This window comes from Somniosus microcephalus, chromosome 8 (assembly GCF_052327205.1).
Source record: "Somniosus microcephalus isolate GS21.2 chromosome 8, FLI_Smic_1.0, whole genome shotgun sequence".
NCBI classification, from domain to species: domain Eukaryota; kingdom Metazoa; phylum Chordata; class Chondrichthyes; order Squaliformes; family Somniosidae; genus Somniosus; species Somniosus microcephalus.
Genome location: NC_140994.1, coordinates 222174781 through 222196182, shown reverse-complemented (window position 1 = coordinate 222196182; position 21402 = coordinate 222174781). Strand labels below are relative to the sequence as shown.

Genomic DNA, 21402 nt, shown 5'->3' with positions numbered 1-21402 from the left:
CAAAATGGGGATGTTCGCTGATGACTGCATAGTGTTCAGCGCCATTCGCAACTCCTCAGATAATGAAGCAGTCCATGCCAGCATGCAACAAGACCTGGACGACGTTCAGGCTTGGGCTGATAAGTGGCAGGTAACATTCACACCACACAAGTGCCAGACAATTACTTTCTCCAATAAGTGAGAGTCTAACCACCGCCCCTTGACATTCAACGACATTATCATCGCCAAATCCCCTACCGTCAACATCCTGGGGGTCACCATTGACCAGAAACTTAACTAGACCAGCCACATAAATACTGTGGCAACAAGAGCAGATCAAAGGCTAGGTATTCTGCGGCGAGTGTCTCACCTCCTGACTCCCCAAAGCCTTTCCACCATCTACAGGATACAAGTCAGGAGTGTGATGGAAAACTCTCCACTTGCCTGGATGAGTGCAGCTCCAACAACACTCAAGAAGCTTGACACCATCCAGGACAAAGCAGCCCACTTGTTTGGCACCCCAGCCACCACCTTAAACATTCACTCCCTCCACCGCCAGCGTACCATGGCAGCAGTGTTGACCAACTACAAGATCCACTGCAGCAACTCGCCAAGGTTTCATCGGCAGCATCTCCCAAACCTGTGACCTCTACCACCTAGAAGGACAAGGGCAGCAGGCACATGGGAACACCATCACCTGCAAGTTCCGCTCCAAGTCACACACCATCCTGACTTGGAAGTATATTGCTGCTCCTTCATCGTCGCTGGGTCAAAATCCTGGAACTCCCTCCCTAACAGCACTGTGGGAGTACCTTCACCACACGGACTGCAGTGGTTCAAGAAGGCAGCTCACCACCACCTTCTCAAGGGCAACTGCTGGAATTTATTATAAAGGATGCAATAACTGGGTACTTAGAAACTAATAGTAAGATTGGACAGAGTCAACATGGATTTATGAAAGGGAAATCCTGATTGACAAACCTATTGGAGTTCTTTGAGGATGTATCTAGTGGAGTAGACAAAGGGGAACAGGTAGATGTGGTGTATTTGGATTTTCAGAAGGCCTTCGGTAAGGTCCCACACAAGAGGTTGGTGAACAAGATTAGGGCACATGGAATTGGGGGTAATATACTAGCATGGATTGAGAATTGGTTAACAGACAGAAAACAAAGAGTAGGGATAAACGGGTTTTTTTCAGGATGGCAGGCTGTGACTAGTGGGGTACCACAAAGATCGGTGCTTGGGCCCCAGCTATTCACAATCTATATCAATGATTTGGATGAGGGGACTAAATGTAACATTTCCAAATTTGCTGATGATACAAAGCTAGGTGGCAGTGTCAGTTGTGAAGAGGATGTGAAGAGGCTTCAAGTGGATCTCGACAGGCTTAGTGAGTGGGCGAGAACAAGGCAGATGGAATATAATGTGAATAAATGTGAAGTTATCCACTTTGGTGGAAAAAACAGAAAGGCAGAGTATTTCCTAAATGGTGAAAGATTGGGGAATGCAGATGCTCAAAGGGACCTGGGTGTCCTTGTACATGAGTCACTGAAAGTGAATGCGCAGGTGCATTCTATGCAGGCAAACTATGCTGGCCTTCATTACAAGAGGATTTGAGTACAGGAGTAAAGAAGTCTTACTCCAATTATATAGGGCCTTGGTGAGACCACACCTGGAGTACTGTGTACAATTTTGGTCTCTTTACCTAAGGAAGGATATACTTGCCATAGAGGGAGTGCAACAAAGGCTCACAAGATTGATTCCTGGGGTGGTGGGACTGTCGTATGAGAAGAGATTGAGTAACTACGCCTGTATTCTTCTGAATTCAAAAGAATGAGAGGGGATCTCATTGAAGCATACAAAATTATTACAGGGCTTGATAGGGTGGATGCTGGGAGAACGTTTCCCTTGACTGGGGAGTCTAGAACCAGGGGCCACAGCCTCAGGATAAAGGGTAGGCCATTTAGGACTGAGATGAGAAGAAATTTCTTCACACCGAGGGTGGTGAATTTTTGGAATTCTCTACCCCAGAGGGCTGTGGAGGCTCAGTCATTGGGTATATTCAAAATAGAAGTCGATAGATTTCTGACTAGTACAGGCATCAAGGGATATGGCGATAGGGCTGGTGAATGGAGTTGAGGCAGAAGATCAGCCATGATCTCATTGAATGGTGGAGCAGGCTCGAAGGGCCGAATGGCCTGCTCCTGCTCCTATTCCTTATGCTCTTTTGTTCTTTACTAGGGATGGGCAATAAATGCTGACCTTGCCAGCAACGTCCACATCCCATGAATGAATAAAAACAAAATACCGCAGCATGAGTTAGAGCCTTCAGGAGAGGGGAGAACATTTTAAAAAGGCATTGGGTGTGAAATTGGTCTTGTGCAGTAGCGCAAAATGGCAATAGTGAGTCGACTGCCTATTTTACACTCTACCCTATTTTCTTTTCCATTGATCTTAATGGAAGAACAAATCAAGCAGGGTGCAAAACAGGATGCCAATTCGCTATCATCCATTTTGCACTACCACCCAGGACCAATTTCACCCCCAATGTGTAAATCACATTGATCTGTATGTTCCAAGGCTCTTTTATAGTTGTAATTTTGGTTGAAAAAAATCAATTTAAGTTGCAACTACATATGTGTTTCACACTGAGACTAAGGTGCATTTACACTGCAGCTACCAGTCTAAGACTGGCAGCTGTAGTTCCGTTTCCAACCAGACAAACCGCGTTTGCATTGCTTGGCTCTTGCCTTGCTGAAACTGTAGCAATCTGGCCAGAAGAGACTGTGCGCATACTGGATACAGCTGTGGGCAGAATTACCTCTTAGAAAGTAGGAAAGAGAGAATCCCTACTCTCCAAACATTTAAATTGATTTTAGGTGGGTTTGTAAAGTGCCAAGGGAATCCCATGAGCAATTTGATGAACAGTTTTGGCATCTCACTGGATTTACACTCAATGTGGTGCCAAACCAAAGGAGTGTGAATTACCCCCTCCAAGGAGTCTCACTCCATTTCACTTAGGAGTCAATCCTGGCTTTGACTCCAGATTTACACTGGCACTTTTGTGCTTCTGCAAAGCCCAAATTACTTTCTATTAACCCTAGACTTTGTAGTATAAATGCGCCCTTAGACAACATAAAAGGTACATGAAGGAGAAAATTAAATAAAAGATGTTACAGTATAAAGTAACTGATAGTGGGTTTAAGGATGTAATTCAATGGTAAGAGACATAGCTAACCTTCATATTCTGCTGGAACTTAATTTTCACAGTTATTACCTTAACAAGACCCATTAGATTAAAGTAAATTGTACTTCTGGAAACGTACATTGTATAGTATAACTCATTGCCAGTTACTTATTAGGTCACTACAGATACATGTAAAGAAAGAACTTGCATTTATATATCGCTTTTCGCGCCTTTAGGATGTCCCAATGTGTTTTGCTGCCAATTAAGTACTTTCTTGAAGTGTAGTCACTGTTGTAAACACAGCAGGCAATTTGCGCACAGCAAGCTCCCACAAACTGCAGTGTGATAATGTGCCGGGTGATAATGTGATAAAGCTCATGGTCTACAGAGCAGCAGTGATATCCGCCCTGCCGTATGCCTCAGACACATGGACCATTTACAGCAGGCACCTCAAAGCACTGGAGAGGTACCACCAACACTGCCTCCACAAGATCCTGCAAATCCATTGACAGGATAGGCGCACCAACATCAGTATTCTTGCTCAGGCCAACATCCCCAGCATCGAAGCTTTGACCACGCTCGATCAACTTCGATAGGCGGGTCAAATTGTCCGCATGCCCGATACAAGACTCCCAAAACAAGCGCTCTACTCGGAGCTCCGGCACGGCAAGAGAGCCCCAGGTGGGCAGTGGAAACGCTTCAAGGACACCCTCAAAGCCTCCTTGAAAAAGTGTAACATCCCCACCGACACCTGGGAATCCCTGGCCCAAGACCGCACAAAGTGGAGGAGAAGCATCCGGGAAGGCGCCGAACACCTCGAGTCTCTGCGCCGGGAGCAAGCGGAAGCCAAGCACAGGCAGCGCAAGGAGCGCACGTCAACCCAAGCACCCCATCCACCCGCCCCTTCAACTACCGTCTGCCCCACCTGTGACAGAGACTGTAGGTCCCACATTGGACTAATCAGTCACCTACGAATTCATTTTTAATGTGGAAGCAAGTCATCCTCAGTTCCGAGGGACTGCCTAAGAAGAAGAAGATAATGACCAGATAATCTGCTTTAGTGGTGTTGGTTGAGGAACAAATATTGACCAGAACATCAGGGATAACATCACTGCTCTAATTTAAATAGTGCCAAGGGATATTTTACATCCAACTGAGAAGGCAGACAGAGCCTAGGTTTAACATCTAGTGCTGCACTGGAGCGTCAGCCTGGATTATGTGCTCAAGTCTCTGGTGTGGAATTTGAACCCACAACCCACAGAGGTGAGAGTGCTACCACTAAACCAAGGCTGACACATTATTCTAAACTGATTTATAAATCGTGATCTGCAATTTGAAATAAGTATTATGTGAGTGACCTTTTGCTCTTCTAGATGGTTCTTGTAAGATTTTTGAAGACTCCTGAACCCTAGCCCTGTAAATTTATCCAGGCATCCGTTGACCTGTCTGTTGATAGTTCTAAATTTTGATGAAAGCACGCCAAAAACGCATTGAACACTGAAACTTACAGCTGCCGAACTTCAAAGGACATGCATGCCCGTCCATTGGGAAGTTCACGAGTCTCATAGGACACGCCGCATTTATGGTGAGTCTGGAATTGGAGGAGAAAAAGTATGTTATGTTAAATATTATTATTTAACTATCAAATGGGACAATGTAATGTCTCACCAGAGTACTATGCCCAACCTCATCGTGTAAAGTATAGTGCCGTTTTGCATGATCCTGAAAAGCTTGTTGGGAGTAGTCATGTTGTGAGCGATGGACTTTTTCCCATTTCGGAAAAAAGTGTCCGGAGTCCAAATTTTGCTGACCATTAAGTTGTTCAGTCTAAGGATTTCAATGGGCCCCTCAAATCTCAGTCTCTTGTCAATCCAAGTTTGACGAAAAAAGACATCCATCGTATATTCCTATAAAAGTACAATAAAATCAATTTAAAATATTACATAGCGTCACTTTTACTGCATGAATACAAAATGGTCACTATGCCGGTGTATACATAATCCAGAGTCACTAATGCCCTGTCCTACACAAAGCGGCAAGAGCTCAATGGATTACTGTGTCACTATCCACGCTGTAAAAATAAACCCTGACTTTCTAGTGATTTGACATGTTTAGTGATATGCTTGGCCTCCTTAAAAAAGAAAGGTTTCTTTCTCCAAGCGATTACGGTATTTTAGTGTAGCGTTGATTGTTGCCAAAAGATGAACCGATCACTGAGACCTTTGGCGACAGGGATTGTCAAACAGATTAAGGCGAATAATCTCCTCTAATGACATTCTGCCCAGATGCCAAAGTAATAAAACCAGTACGAACGTGTCTGCAGGCGGTGAAATGGGAAGCTTACATTGCTTAGCAAGTCTAGTCTGAGTGGTTTTGTTTGAATAAAGCAAACATCAGTAACACTCGTGACTCTTTTATTTTCAGTGTCATACCATTTCAACGTCAGATACAGGACCGAAACTTGTCACATATATGTCGGTTTTCACTTCAGTGACAGGACCTAGAAAAGACCAAACAACGTTAAAAGATCATCTTGGGATGCGCGTTTCTGTGAGTGCATCATACATTCATGTGTCACATGTGGAGAATATAGAATACAATTTAAAAAACAACTCAAAGTTGGGCGACAATGTTTATGCGCAGCATTGTGTTCCAAAATCATCTCGGTCCTTGCAAAAGTGGACCTGTCTGCAATAGAATGTAAACATTTACGATTAGTTCAGACTTGAAATCGTATCGATTAAGAATTACGTCGTATAAGGGGTGCGAATAGGTTTGGATCTGTTGCAAAGCGAAGGAGTATGTGAAAAAACATAATTGCATACCTCCAAACCCGGGTCGTAGCCTGTTGTCATATCCATCAAGAAGTCTATCGAGAATACGTGTGATGTTTTCCGAATGGACTCTTACTTCATTGCCTTGATTGGAAGAGTTATTTCCGAGCGTCTCTCCTATACTGTAAATACAAATTAACATTGAGGTCAAGGGCGCCTTTGGCAATCAAAGAGGAAAGTATTTGTCTTTTTTTCGCTCGGCTATCAATCTATTCAAATACGACATATAAAAAAACTACATCATAATAAAATGCGTGGGGAGAACAAAAAAAGGATTCAACTTAGTAGAAATGTAAATAAGATAGACTCACCACCACAGTGCTGTGCAACAGACACAAATCAGTAAACCCACACGGCTGGTAGACATTGTAACCACAGATCTCATGTCAGCAGTAACCATTTGCTTGTCCCATATTCTAAGCCTCCTCACTTTTGCCGTCATTGTGCCATTTCATGAAGAATAAAAAAAACGATAAAAAAACACTTTAGTACCTCAATGTTGAGCCCTTTACGCTTGAAAGAGGCAATTTTCCACTCTCCTTTTATTTCTCCGCTGCTGTCGAAGCTCAACTGAGTGGCTCAGTTTAAAACTAAAGAGTTTAACAGCCGGTCCGGGATGGCGAGCATTGACAATAATCGAATAAGGCATCATGGGAGATTAAAAGCAAGAAATCCACTGATACTTTTGGCAGGAATTAGAGAGGAGCCGTCAGGAATCCTGGCAAGGCATGGACACCCAGCCGAGAGGGATTAGATTGCAAATTACTGCATTTCTTCTGATACTATATTTATTTAAATATCTAATAAATAGCTGATATTCATCTCGTAATTTATCAGTGTTTTACACTGCCAGGCTCTAAGAATCCATCTGAGATTATCACACTTGATGGCTCTCTCTCTATCCTCTCCCTTCAACAAATTTGCGATGGGTTGAGGGACTCAAGTGACTGCGTTAGCTCTTTATTATCATATATAATCTAGATAATCAGGTTTAGTCGGTGGAGGAACATTAGCGATTATGTTGACTGTTACACGGCTTAATCCTATTCAGCGACTCCAAACCTGTTGGTGAGCAAGGTCAAAATGTTGTCGGCGTTTAACTTACTAATTTAACTCATAAACGGGTATCTTTATCAATTAATATTCTATTAAACAAGCATTTTCCATGATTCATATGTGCACCCATTTAACAGCCCAATTGCTATTATGGTACACTGTTATTAACCTATATGCTGATAGGGTTAGATGGAATAGGGTGGGAGGAGGCTCCAGTGGAGTATAAACACCGGCACAGACCAGTTGGACCGAATGGCCTGTTTCTGTTTTGTAATAATTATATAATTAATCTATACTGTTATATATATATATAATGTATTTTACAATTAGGTATGGATTGCCAGTTCGCAAATTTACTAGGCAGCAATTTTCAGGGAAATGACTGATGACCCCCCTCCCCATCTTCCCTTCCTTATCCTCACCACCAATTCCACCACCACACCAAGGATAGTCTACACTTACATATTAAGCTAAAATAATGCTAAGGGACCATTCAATCATATATCTTTCCACAATTGAGTCGTTCGCTGGTGTTACCCGAGCCACTACAGATTAATTTATATTAAATCTCCCGATGTTATATGGAGACTTGGAACGCCTCCCCAAGTCCCATATACACACTGGCGTTTTTCCTTAATGCTGGAGAGAATAGATTCTGAGAGAGAGAAAAAAAAAAACATTTTTTTTGGAGAGGAGGAGACGTTCAGAACCCACGACGCGTCCATGTTTACGGGCTAACATAAAATGATACATATCCTGTCCTAGTAACCTTGCAGAACAGGACAGCCAACAGCCAATGTATTCTGCTGTGGTCTCGCGTGATGACATTCAGCGTCGAATTCATGGTTGCTATAGTTTTTTTTCCCGAAGCAACGGGATATAGTTAACGTTAAAGTGACTTTACATATAGGCAAGTCAGTCCATACCTATATATATCTATATATATAGATATTGATCTGCCACAACAACATTTTAGTACCAGTTCCTTCGTGCATAGTTCGCGCATGTTGATGCTATTAAACCAGCAACAACGCAATACAAGGGAAGCGCACTTTGAATGAAACAGGGCTGTAAGTTCTGTACAGGGAATAATTAACTTTTAATTTCCATTCCTACCGCCAAGGATTCCTGCACAAAACTGCGCCTGGGACAAAGACGTCTTATTTTATTCCATTTAATCAAGAATTGACGCTGACATTGGAAGTTGATTTCCCAAGGGAAAGTCACGTGTTAATATTTAATAAAATATTTTCAATATTTATGTTGACTGATAACAGTGTTTGGGAGAAATAAAACTAACACCGCGTCGGATCACAACACGAATCCTCGGTAGCGCTTCGGGTAGAACTTGCACGGACTTCGCGTCTAGATGAAAAAAGCCCCTCTGGAGACAGCGGACTGCGAATTGCCACAATAATTTGTCACACTTCAAAGAATCCTGCTCCAGGCTGTAAATCAGGAACAAATATTTAATTGATAATTAGCTCATGTATAAAAACGGCAAAGCCACGTACGATATAACTAAGAAGGCAGCATAACTAAGAAGCCTATTTCCACCTCTGTAACATCAACGGTCTCCACCCTTCCCTCAGCTCATCCGCTGCTGAAACCCTCATCCATGCCTCTGTTACCTCTAGACTTGACTATTCTAATGCACTCCTGGCTGACCTCCCACATTCTACCCTACATAAACTTGAGGTCATCTGAAACTCGGCTGCCCATGTCCTAACTCGCACCAAGTCCCGTTCACCCAGCACCCCTGTGCTCGCTGACCTACTTTGGTTCCTGGTTAAGAAATGCCTCAATTTCAAAATTCTCATCCAATTTTTGAAATCCCTCCATGACCTCGCCCATCCCTATCTCTGTGCGGGTTAGGTTGATTGGCTATGATAAATTGACCCTTAGTGTTAGGAGGATTAAATACGTGGGGTTATGGGGATAGGGTGGGATATGTGTTGGTGTAGGGGTTACGGGGATCGGGTGGGATATGTGTCGGTGCAGGCTCGATGGGCCGAAATGGCCTCTATCTGCACTGTGGGGTTTCTGTGATTCTGTGATTCTGTGATATCTGCGCTCCTCTAATTCTGCCCTGTTGAGCATCCCCGATTATAATCGCTCAACCATTGGTGGCCGTGCCTTCTGTTGCCTAGGCCCTAAGCTCTGGAATTCCCCGCCTAAACCTCTCCGCCTCGCTACCTCCCTTTCTTCCTTTAAGACGCTCCTTAAAACCTACCTCTTTGACCAAGCTTTTGATCAACTGTCCTAATTTCTCCTTATGTGGCTCGGTGTCAATTTTTTTGTCTTTTAATACTCCTGTGAAATACTCCTGTGAAGCACCTTGGGATGCTTTACCATGTTAAAGGCGCTATATAAATATGAGTTGTTGTTGTTGATATTACAGGATAACTTGTTAAACATTTAGCAAGGGGATTCTTTTATATTGTTAATGTATTATATTCAATGTTTTTTGTCAAATATATAAAAACAAGTTGTTGTTGTTGTTTTATTGCAAAAAAGGCACATTATAAAGGCTTGGTGGGGTTCACCATTGGTTAAAAAGACCATCAACATTCTATTTAAATCTGGGAATAATGATGCCTATGTCTCTATGCTTGTTGCATAAGCGGGTGCTACCCACCACCACTGCCACAACAACAACATGCATGTATGTAGGAACATAAGAACAGCAGCAGGCCTTTAAGCCCCTGGAGCATATTCCGCCATTCAATTAGAGCATTCCTAATCTGTACCTCAACTCTATTTAACTGCCTTTGCTCAATAATCCTTTGATACCCTTACCAAACAAAAATCTATGGATTTCAGTCTTGAAGTTTTTAATTGGTCCAGCATCCACAGCCTTTTGGGAGAGAGCGCTCCCGATTTCCACTACCCTTTGTGTGAAAAAGTGCTTCCTGGTTTCACTCCTAAATGGCCTAGCTCTAATTTTAAGATGATGCCCTCTTGTTCTGGATTCCCCCACCAGAGGAAATATTTTCTTTGTTTCTACCCTATCGAATTCCTTTATCAATTTAAACACTATGATTAGATCACCACTCGAAGTTAGGAAACACTTCTACATGTAAAGGGTGGTAGAAGTTTGGAACTCGCTTCCTCAAATGGCAGTTGATGCTAGGTCAATAGATAATTTTAAATCTGAGATTGATAGATTTTTGTAAACCAAAGGTATTATGAGATATCGGGCAAAGGCGGGTATATGGAGTTAGGTTGCAGATCAGCCATGATCTCATTGAATGGCAGAACAGGTTCGAGAAGCTAAATGGCTTACTCCTGTTCCTATTATGCAACTCGTCCTTGTAATTTAAACCTTTAAAGCCCAGTATCATTCTGGTGACTTTGCACTGTACCATCTTTAAGGCCAAAAAATCTGTCCTGAGGTCCGGTGCCCAAAACTGAGCACAGTACTCCAGATGGGGTCTGACCAAGCCTCTATACAACTGAAGTGTCACTTCCTCACTAATCCCCTTGAGATAAAGGCCAGCATTCCATTAGCCTCCTTGATTACTTTTTGTACCTATGCACTAGCTTTTAGTGATTTGTGCAGATGGATAACATAAAGCTTTGCACCTCCACAGCTCCTAAGTCTCTCACCATTAGGAAAATATTGTGATTAGTCTTTCTCAGATCCAAAGTGGATGACCTCACATTGAGCTTAATCTGCCATAGTTTTGCTCACTCACTCAGTCTATGTCCCTTTGTAACTTATTCATCTCACATCAAAACAAATTACTTTGCCTCCCAATTTAGTATGATCTGCAAATTTGGATATACAACTTTCTATTCCTTCAACCAATTCATAAATATATATGGAGAAAAGCTGGGGCCCCAGTACAGATCCCCGTGGAATGCCACCTGTCACATCCTGCCCATCAGAGAGTGTTCCCTTTATTCCTTCTCTCCATCTACTACCTCCCAACCAATTACCAAACCACATCATTCCCTGTGCTTTCATTTTTGCTAATAATCTCTTGCACTTTGACATAGGAAAATGTCCCAAGGCACTTCACAATAATCTTGAATAGAAGATGTAAGGTTTTGTGAAACTCCTTAGTACATTTTTGCATGTGACCATAAAATTCATGATAATAAGTGAGTTAATTAGGTCCAAGCCAAAAGTTTGGCACAATAGTCCCTCACAACTTAAATTGTGGATCTTGGGGGAAAAAGTAAATTATTGGTAATTTATCTATCTCACTCCTTAAACTTCTCTATAAAATGTGCCCATTTCTTAGACCAGAAGATGTGTAGAATTTGTGGGCTCTGCTTGTCTGCAATTGAGATGTAGGAATTGTGCAAATAAAGGTTGGATGACTTGCTTACTAATGATCCATCTTGCACGTGACCCCATCAATTCAGTGTTTCCCTTCGTAGCTGGATTAAAATGGCAAATTCACCATGTGAATATACTACCACTATATAACAAAGTCTGTTCTTCTTTACAGTTATGGGGAGTTTTAAAGTGTTAATAAGTGAAAACGATGATGCTTGTGGTCCATTTGCAGAGAAGAAAAATAGTCAGACTGGATCCTGAAACAGTATCTAAAAGGAGTGACAAATGGAATGGCCACGAGTTTATGAGGCCGTGTGCCATTCATAGGCAAGTATATATTTACTCTCTCTATGCACCACACACATGCGGAACAATGATATCATCTTGGTTCTTCAACATCTTTAGACAACGTTTTCCCTTCCTCGCCCAATATAAATTGATGGGGAGAATATTTATTTAAGTTCCTAAAGCTTTCCACTACTGGGGGTTTCCTCGCCTTATTTGTTTGTTGTAGACTAAACGATAGAGATCAGTTGCTATGATTAGTCAACAAGCCATTATCATGCGACTACCAGGATGATAGACGGCAATCTAGATGAACCATGGTCTTTTCTGGTCTACTGTTAACCAGTTAGAGCTTTAAAACAAAACCTTCCTAATAATTTTGAGGTCTTTCGTAATAATGGCTTCAAGCACTGTAAAATGTTACGGTTCAGCTTACATAACAAACTGTGGGATTTGGATGGGGATGGTTCACCTGAGAAACCACAAAATATCTGGTGCGAATTAAAAAGATTCCCATTCCATTTGTTAATGACGCCCCACACATCATCTCTGAATAAAGTCAAACAGAATCATCTTATGCGTTCAGCAATGACCATTGTGACCGCTGGTCGCCAAAAGTAGGCGCAATATTGCAAAACTGCCATAAACAATGCATCATTTGTTATGTATTATAATCTTTCTCATTAAGCGTACCTCGTATTTATTTATTCAATTGTAGATTGCATTTTAACTTAAAGAAATGAATGGGAAAATATTGAAGTTCTCCCCTTTCAAAGTTGCATCAAGACAACGCATTGAATTTGTTTCTAGTCTGATAAGCTAAAGAGGTTGTAACTGAAGACTAGTGCGTTCTTCACTTTAATTCGACCATTTAAACCTCCTTGCGGATTATTTTGTAATTGAATAGTAAAACCCAGTCTCAAAATCCCCACAGAGCTGCTCAGTGCAGGTAACTACTCAAACACAGCACCAAAAAAAGAGAAACGGATTTTGCTTTTCCCCCTCTTTAAAAGAAGAAAACCTGTTTTTCGGAACCCCATACCATCTGATGGGATCCTGGTAAATCTTAAGGAAAGCCGGCTGTGTTAAGAAAGGCTTAAATAGTGGCATCAGATATTAAAAAAAAGCATAAGTGCGTGTGTGTGAAGACACCGATTAGTGGCATCAGAAGGACGATATATAGAAAAACCGTAAGTATGTGTGTGTGCGTGTATATATATAATATAATATATATATTTAAAAAAGGCGCTGCATTCCAGTAGAATTATATATGGATATAATTGGGGAAAACACAGGTTTAGGAGGGCCGTGTCATGCAAGTGTACAGATTTCACTCGCTGTCCCTCTCAGTAAGGAGACTCGAGGAATCCCCTTTTCCCGCCTTGAGCCCGGTCTCACGTGACCAGGCGTCCGTTAATTTAAAAAAAAGCCGTTGGGCTCGTGCTCGGCGCGGGCAACGGTTCACCGTGTGGAGGAACAATAAACCACACACAGTCCGATGGAAAATACAGCACACGCACCTATCGGCTCGAAATATAATCCCAGCACTCCCTTCCTTTTTTTTCTTTTATTTTTCTACGTACAAAAAAATAATAAAAAAAGAAAATTACTCGCCCCCCTACCTTCCCCCCCCAAAAAAAGAAAGCGAGAAGGGAGAGGCGATGGACGTGTCCCTGCGTGCTCACGAATATTAATGTGGAGCCAGGCGGAAGCTGGCAGGCTCCCATCTCCGCGTTTTTTTTTCTTTTTCCAAAGGAAGCCGCGCGTAGTGTGTGTTTTTTTTACTGACTGAGCATCTCCCAGAATTAACCAAATTTCCTTTTATTTATTTTTTTCTCCTTCTCTTTCTCTCTCCTGCTCTGTGGGAATGACGAGCCGACTGGGAGGATAGCGATTTCTAAAACAGCACCATGCGCCAAGATTTTTGGAAGAGACCAGCACACGGTGTCCTTCCTCCCCGGCATTTTCAGATGCTCTAACAGCTAGCATCTAAAGAAGGGAAAAAAAACAACAAAAAAAAGGAGAAAACAGACGTTGCTTAAAACCGCCTCAGACATCTTGTTTTTCCCCCCTTCCTCCTCCTTCACCTTTCTTCCTCTCTCTCTTTTCCCGTCCTCCCCTCCCCTTTCTTTCCATTTTCTTTCCCTTTCCTCCCTTTTACCCCTTCTTTCTCTGTTACTGTATATTTTTTTTTGTAAAGTGAAGCCGCTTCCCCACATCTACTGGCTTTGATGTTGTGAGGAGTGTGCGCAGGCGCCCCCACCTTGGAATTACTGCACTGGTCAGAATAAGTTGGATCCTCTCTCTCCTGCCTTCGCTGAAAAAAGCCGAAATCATCTGAAAACTTAGGGATGCTGAGAGTTCGGAAAAGGGGATACTTTAGGGCTTTGTCGTTTCCTTTGCTAGTGGCGATGGTCTGTGCACAAAGGTAAGCCATACCGCCGGGCAGATAGAGAGGTGCCTCTCTCTCTCTCTCTGAACCTCTTCATTGGCAAATGCCACATTACTTCAAGCTTAGAGAAAAAAGATCTGCCATTCTCAAGTATTCGCTGTCCCTTTTCTCTCTCTCTCTCTCTCATCTAGTGTCAATGACCGCAGTAATATGTCATTGGTGAAGGAGACCGTTGATAGACTGTTGAAGGGCTATGACATCCGTTTGAGGCCAGATTTTGGAGGTAATTTGATTTAGTATTAATGTGATTTCTTACAGTCTTGTCCTTGTCGTCGTCCCCCCCTCCTTGCTTCTTGGCTACGGTCTAAACAGATCTAGAATGATTTAAAAGTTAAAATTATTTGGACCCAAGTTGACTGAATTCCACACTTACAGTACACCGTTTTGCCAGTATCATCTTTAATGGGTCTTTTATAGCCATCTATATTTGATGCCCAGACGTCAGTCCAATAAGTTGTGCTATTAGTTATTAAAGCTACACACCAGTAATTAACTATTAGATTCAGTTAAAGAGGCTTCAAAATAATTACTTAATAGGCGAGAGACAATCCTGCATTGTATTCCGACCGCCCTCTTTCCCCCCCCCCCCAGCACATTCAGCTAAATTTAGTTTTAAAATGTATATTAAATGAAACATTTTAGCACCATTTTCATTTTAACTGTCTCTTCTAGACTGTATCGTTATCTGGTTCTTAAAAAATCGGCGTAGTAAAACAGGATAGCAAATGCCGGTCACATACTGTAATGTTTGTTGCATGGAAACGACTGTCAGTGCGTTGTGTGTGTGTTTTAATTTTAAAGAAATGTGATTTTTAAAGCACGTCAGTGGAGAAAAAAAGGAACCACGTTGCCTGCTATTGTGTTGTAAAACGATCTTGGTTTATAGCAAAGAGTTAAATGTAAAGAGATCACATTGCGGACGATCTTGTTTGTCTGCAGGTGACCCTGTGCTTGTTGGCATGAACATAGACATTGCCAGTATAGATATGGTTTCTGAAGTCAATATGGTGAGTACATCAGTATCCTCCAGCAACTATCTCCACGAAGCCTTTGATTGTTGAATTGGTGTGATAAGTTTTCACTCAGGAGTGATGGTTTCGGGACCCACACGCTTGAAATACTGTGCGTTCATTGACATCAAACCCATTTCCTTCAAACAGCATCTACTGAATTATATGATCTGCCATGTACGTTTTACGAGTGATATGAATTTTATTACCAAAACACTAGTAAGGAAAAAGAAGGGGATATTAGAATGCACTAGGCATTGGTTTGAGCAGAGCGGAATTTTGAGCAACCTTTAGTCAAGGTATGAAACTGGAGGGAGTCTTTGCTTCGTGCAATAGCGCCCCCTGCTGATTTTACACACAAGAACAGCACAAGATACATGAATCCACACGCCGACTTGCACAAGAGCTGCTTGAAGACTATTGAGAGCTTTATTAGCATTGATCTCGGTTAACGTCTTTATCCGAATAGATAAATGGACACAATACGTGTGTGTTGGAAACCACTAGTTTTTGTTTGAGGGGTGGAGTTCACTATGTTTGAAAGGACTAGGCGTCCAGTCTTTGACTCTTGTAAATTTCATTCTGACACATATTGGATACATCAGTTTTATTGAAGTCTGACCTAAAATCACTTCAAACGCACAAAATCAAATGCGTGTGTTTATCAATGTTAATTTCCCTATCGGGTTTGTTACCGTACAGAGGAATCCCCCACACTCGTATCGCATTCTCAAGGTCACCAGATGTGCAGATAGAACTCAGGTAGCTCCGCGTGTTCTTTCGTCTGGTAACTACTGGCACCGATGCTTCAGTGTACCATATCTTCCAAGGACGGCAAGGACTCCCTAATTATGTCAGTTGTTCCTTCATAAATTACTCCCGGTATCTTTGATCATTTTAGATTTACTGCAAGTTAAAGGATCTGATAGGTTATGTTTTTTTTTCTTATTTTCTGAGTTATCTGGGCATATGAAACTCAGACCATTTTTCTAAATCCGTCTAAACTATTTTAGGTTGCTCTCTCTATCTTGTGAGCATGGGATTTTGTTACACACGGTATCTACTGTAAATCATAACCTACTTTGCACCAAATTATAATTAAATATGGACAGGGTAAGAATCCCAATACTGTATTTATTTAAGCATAATTTAAAATAACAGTAACAATAAATAATAATAGCTAAGTAAGGATTATAAACAGCCGTTTTTATTTGCATTGTATCAACTACTGAAGTTATTACCGCTTTAGAAAAGCATAATTTATAAAGTTTTATAGGACAGTTATGTAGGCCACATTAGAATGACCTCTGCCACTGCCATCTAGTGTTGCAGTATTATCGTGTATTACACAAAGGTTAGTAGCAGCTGTTGAAAACAGGAGCAGTCAACAGGAAGAACAATTAAGCTAGAGGATTGTTTTTCCAGATTAGTTCATTAGATAGGTTGATTAAAGGTATACACTGCAATATTGAGTTTTTTAGGTAGCATTTTAGCTTTATATATGTTGGTTACAAATAAAAAAGTGATCACTGTTGGATGCAACTGTATGATCTCCACTGCACCTCTTCATTCTATTATTGAGCACTGGATTGTAGCTTATTTTCTCATGTGTTTTCGCCCCACCCCACTAAGCTAGCAGCTAATGCCTGATTAGGTGCAATATGATTAATTCCATTTTTCCATGCACCCTCTGTTATCCTATGTAGAATCACTGATCAGTATATTTTAAAAAGTCAACAGATGCTACTAGTGGTTAGGTGGTGATTTGTGACACATTGTGAACACAACATTATGAACTCACATAACATCTTGTACATCTCAACTGTTATTTTACTACTGAAGTTTTGTTTCAGACTATTCAGATTGTTTTTAAATGTTGTTTTTGTAGCCAGGCAGGATATACTGGTGAATTTCTTATGTAACGTGTAATAAGTGTTATGAAACTGGCAATTTGGGCAACAACTTGTTTACTTATCAGGTACTTGTAAGGTGTTTCTTATATAAAAAAAGTTCTGGTTCTTAAACGAAAATGGGAAAGTTTGGTTTGTTGCCCCATTAGAAAATGTGTAAGTACTGATTTTGTTACTTCTTATTGAATCAGATACACTCTTCCAGCATTTGTTGAGATAGAAAACATCTACTTAGTTTAGTAAACAGGTATGGGTCTACTCACTCGCCAAGTCTCACTTAAATGAGTTCAACTGATATCGATAAAAAAGGCAGCTTCTACGTGCCTGCAGGGTGCATTGAACATCCTTATACAAACAGTTTGCAAAAGTGGGTAATAAACCCAAGTTGTGAGACCTATCTTTTGATGACATTTGTTGCTTTTATATCCATTTACTTTTATTCTTTACTTGTTGCTGTGAGACTTTGCCTTTTGATTGGTTTGGTCAGTTTGTAATTGAATAGTTACACCTCTTGAATAGCCATTGAATCATTATTCTGATAATATGGATAATGTCATGCCATTAATGATTTCTCCTTCTAATTATGCATTAATATGAAATGGAACTGATTTAGTATTATACACTTACATATATGGTTGAAATTATGAAGATAGTAGATAGTCTAGAAAAGTTCATATTTTCTAAATTACATGCTTTGTTGTTGGAACATGAAAAGGATGATGTTTATCATGTTATTCCTAGCATATTCAAACAATTTTATTTTCCTTTTTGGACTAGGATATATTGCAATATTTCAGTTCTGGCTTTAAAAAAAAAGTTCCTTTCTCTATACCAAGATGTTTACATTATTTTAAATCCAGGGTTCATCAAGCTTGAGTGTGACACAATAATTAGTAAAGTTACAACTAGATTCCTGACGACTGGAAACTTGATCTAACTTTTCAAATTTATTTTGACTTGTGGCACAGCATATGTCTTGATTTATGCAGTTAGTTTAAAGCTTTTTCAGAGAGGCTCCATACTGGGTGACGTAGTTGACTTGCGACAAGGAATATCAGCAACAAAGAGATTGCAGCAGTAGCGCAAAAGTTTGGTCGCTGTGTACTCTGAATTTTTTTTTTAACAATAATTTAATTAAATATTATCAATTGTTTTGTAAATTCTGCTGAAGCAATATAACGCTCTTCTGTAGAATGTTCTCTGTGTGCTCCCACTGTACTGAAAGCCACTGTCGCATGACTCACTTTATACCATACGGAGATGAGATCTGAGGTGCATGCTGTTCTAAAGTGTCACAGACTTTGGACTTTATAACTCTGGTGCATAATATTATTGATATTATGTTACCATATTCTGGTTACACCCCCTTTCCTTTATTGCCTGCACCAGTAGTGTAGATCTATTGTCACTCTGAGCAGGGGTGGGAGAGTATGCCAATCTGAGTTCCATTCTTGGAAGGTTGTTTTTTTAGATGAATGTGAGGTGTGCACTTTATAAGTTTCATTAGCTGTTGATTCCATACCCTGGAATTAAGTATAATGCAAACAGGGATCTTGATCTTTTGATTGTGTAAACTGGATTTGGAGAGATTATTGTAAGAAGGCATTTATATTGCAGTGTGGGTTGAAAGGTTTACAAAGAATGAAATCAGATGTTGCAATTAGCCATATAAAAATCGTGAAAATCTTCCCACTAGTACTGGAGAACTAGATATGTTAACGTACTGGAGACTCCAGTGCTAGCAAGTAAGCAGTAGAGTTGGTCTTTACAATTACTTTGAGAGCAAAATGTGGATTTGTAGAACTCGACACAATCTTTTAAAAAATGAAGCAACTATGCAGTTTTTTTGGGGGAACAAAATTCAAAGTCAGTACACATACCTCGTGACACAAAATACATTTTGGAATGTATATACTAGGTGCTGCATGATAAAAGGAAAATCTTTGCATTATACAGTGAAACAAATGTCCTTTGTAATAAAAATGAGCATACACATATTGAAATGTGTATCTAGTTATGAGGTTGTGTTTAATATATTGCTTTAAATGTTAACATGGAGTTCTGTGAGAGGAATATCCAATTCAGCATGGAGAAAACTTAAACTGCAAATAAAAAATCTTTAACAAAAACATACAGTAATCAAAACGATAGTGTCTTCATAGAATTATATAACACAGAAGGAGGCAATTTGGCCCATCGTGCCTGTGCTGGCTCTTTGAAAGAGCTATCTAATTAGTCCCACTCCCCTGTTCTTTCCCCATAGCGCAGAAAATGCATCCTTTTCAAGTATATATACAATTCCCCTTTGAAAGTTACTATTGAATGTGCGTCCACCGCCCTTTCAAGCAGTGCATTCCAGTTCATAGCAACTCACTGTTTAAAAAAAGCACCTCATTTCCCCTTTGGTTCTTTTGCCAATTAGCTTAAACATGTGTTCTCTGGTTATCGATTCTCCTGCCAGTGGAAACAGTTTCCACTTATTTAGTTTATCAAATCTCCCCATAACCTTCTCTGCTCTAAGGAGAACAATCCCAGCTTCTTTAGTCTCTCCACATAACTGAAGTCCCTCCTCCCTGGTACCATTCTGGTCAATCTCCTCGGCACCCTCTCCAAGGCCTTGACATCCTCCTCAAGTGTGCTGCTTAGCATTGGACCCAATACTCCAGCTGAGGTCTAACCAATGATTTATAAAGGTTTAGCAAAACATCCTTATTTTTGTACTCTGCTTCTATTTATAAAGCTTTTTTAACAGCTTTATCAACTTGTCCTACCACCTTCAAAGATTTGTGCATGTGAACCTCAGGTCTCTCTCTTCTGCACAGCCTTTAAAATTGTACCATTTAATTTGTTTTGCCTCTCATCATTCTTTTTCCCAAATGCATCACTTCATACTTCTCTGCCATGTGCCTGCCCATTTCATCAGTCTTGTCTATGTCCTCTTAAAGTCTGTTACTATCCTCATCACTGTTTGCTACATTTCCAAGTTTTGTGTCCTCTTCAAACTTTGAAATTATGCTCCCATACCCAAGTCCTTATCATTGACATATATAAAAAGAACAATGGTCCTAATACCGACCTCTGGGGGACACCAGTGTATACTCCCCTCCAGTCTGAAAACAACTGTTCACTATTACTCTCTGCTTTCTGTCTCTTAATTTTGTATCAATGCTGCTACTGTCCCTTTTTAATGCCATAAACTTTAATTTTGCTAACAAGTCTATGTGGTGCTTTATCAAGCTCCTTTTGAAAGTCCATCTACTCCCCGTCAGTGGCACTACCTTTATCAACCCTCTATTATTTCATCGATGAACTCAAATCAAGTTTGTCAGACTGATTTGCCTTTAACAAATCTGTGTTGGCTGTTCATTATTAACCCATGTTTTTCCAAGTGACAGTTAATTTTGTCCCGGATTATGGCTTCGAAAAGCTTCTCCACTGACATTAGGCTGACTAGCCTGTAGTTACTGGGTTTAGCTCTCGCCCCTTTTTCGAACAGGGGCATAATATCTGCAACCCTCCAGTCCTTTTACACCACTCCCATTTCCAACGAGGAGTGAAAGATTGTGTTCAGAAGCTCCACTATTTCCACCCTTGCTTTTCTCAGAAACTTGGGATGCATTCCATCCCAACCGGGTGACTTTTCTACTGCCAACCTTTTAAGTACCTCTTTATCTATTTTTATATATACTATCTAATTTCTCTCCCCCTCCTCCTGTACTGCAATATTGGCAGCATCCTCTTTTGTGAAGACCGATGCAAAGTACTCATCCTGTTAATATTGTAACAGTAATTAGAAATAATTGTCATTGAAATATGAAAATCAAACAATTTTGTGGTAAAGGCACAAAAAGGATGGATGATATTTGTGATTATTGGGTTAGTTCAGTAGGTTAAAGACATAGGGGGAAAAATTCAGTATCGCCCCATTTGGGGCGCCATTATCGGCCGTGCGCAAAGTTTAGCGCCTGGCGCTAATTATCGCCTCTGACAGCAAACTTGGCTTTTATCGCCCCTGGAGGTGATTGGAGCGCTAAATCAGGTGCTTCACATCTGTCTTAAGGCGCAAAGGCTGAGGAGCGAGGCACTACCTCAGAGTGCTGGCGAAGCAAGGAAGGGCAAATCCAAATAAACCTGCAAAGTGCTGCTCAGTACTCAAAACTCCTTCACACAGCGCTGAATCTCTCCAGAAGTCTCTCTCTCTCTCTCTCTCTCAGAATGCGTGGTGCAAAAATGTCACTGACAAAAAAAGGCAGGAAGTGGTCGCCTTTAAATAGCACTCCCCTAGTCCCTTTCTGACAGCATAACGCTCCCCTCAACCTGTCGTTGCTAGTGGCAGGTGGTAAAGCAGGGGGCACCACTCAATATCCGGTCCGGGGTGCTAACGGGGCGTTGCGCACTCGA

At 40.9% G+C, this 21402-nt stretch overlaps 2 protein-coding genes across 2 annotated transcripts in view; one reads left to right on the top strand and one right to left on the bottom strand.

Moving 5' to 3' along the window:
* LOC147114118 (gamma-aminobutyric acid receptor subunit alpha-6-like) overlaps positions 1-6859 on the bottom strand; it is a 31822-nt gene extending 24963 nt beyond the window's left edge. Inside the window, exons 1-5 of the mRNA XM_085995735.1 lie at positions 6312-6859; positions 5992-6122; positions 5599-5666; positions 4853-5073; positions 4675-4757 (exon numbers count right to left, since the gene is read on the bottom strand). Of these exons, the coding sequence (XP_085851861.1) occupies positions 4675-4757; positions 4853-5073; positions 5599-5666; positions 5992-6122; positions 6312-6442 (634 nt within the window). The 5' untranslated portion in view covers positions 6443-6859. The remainder of the gene's footprint in view (positions 1-4674; positions 4758-4852; positions 5074-5598; positions 5667-5991; positions 6123-6311) is intronic.
* Positions 6860-12892: 6033 nt separating this feature from the next.
* The window catches only part of LOC147114117 (gamma-aminobutyric acid receptor subunit beta-2), a 437828-nt gene continuing 429318 nt past the window's right edge, over positions 12893-21402 (top strand). Inside the window, exons 1-3 of the mRNA XM_085995734.1 lie at positions 12893-14057; positions 14213-14304; positions 15021-15088. Of these exons, the coding sequence (XP_085851860.1) occupies positions 13981-14057; positions 14213-14304; positions 15021-15088 (237 nt within the window). The 5' untranslated portion in view covers positions 12893-13980. The remainder of the gene's footprint in view (positions 14058-14212; positions 14305-15020; positions 15089-21402) is intronic.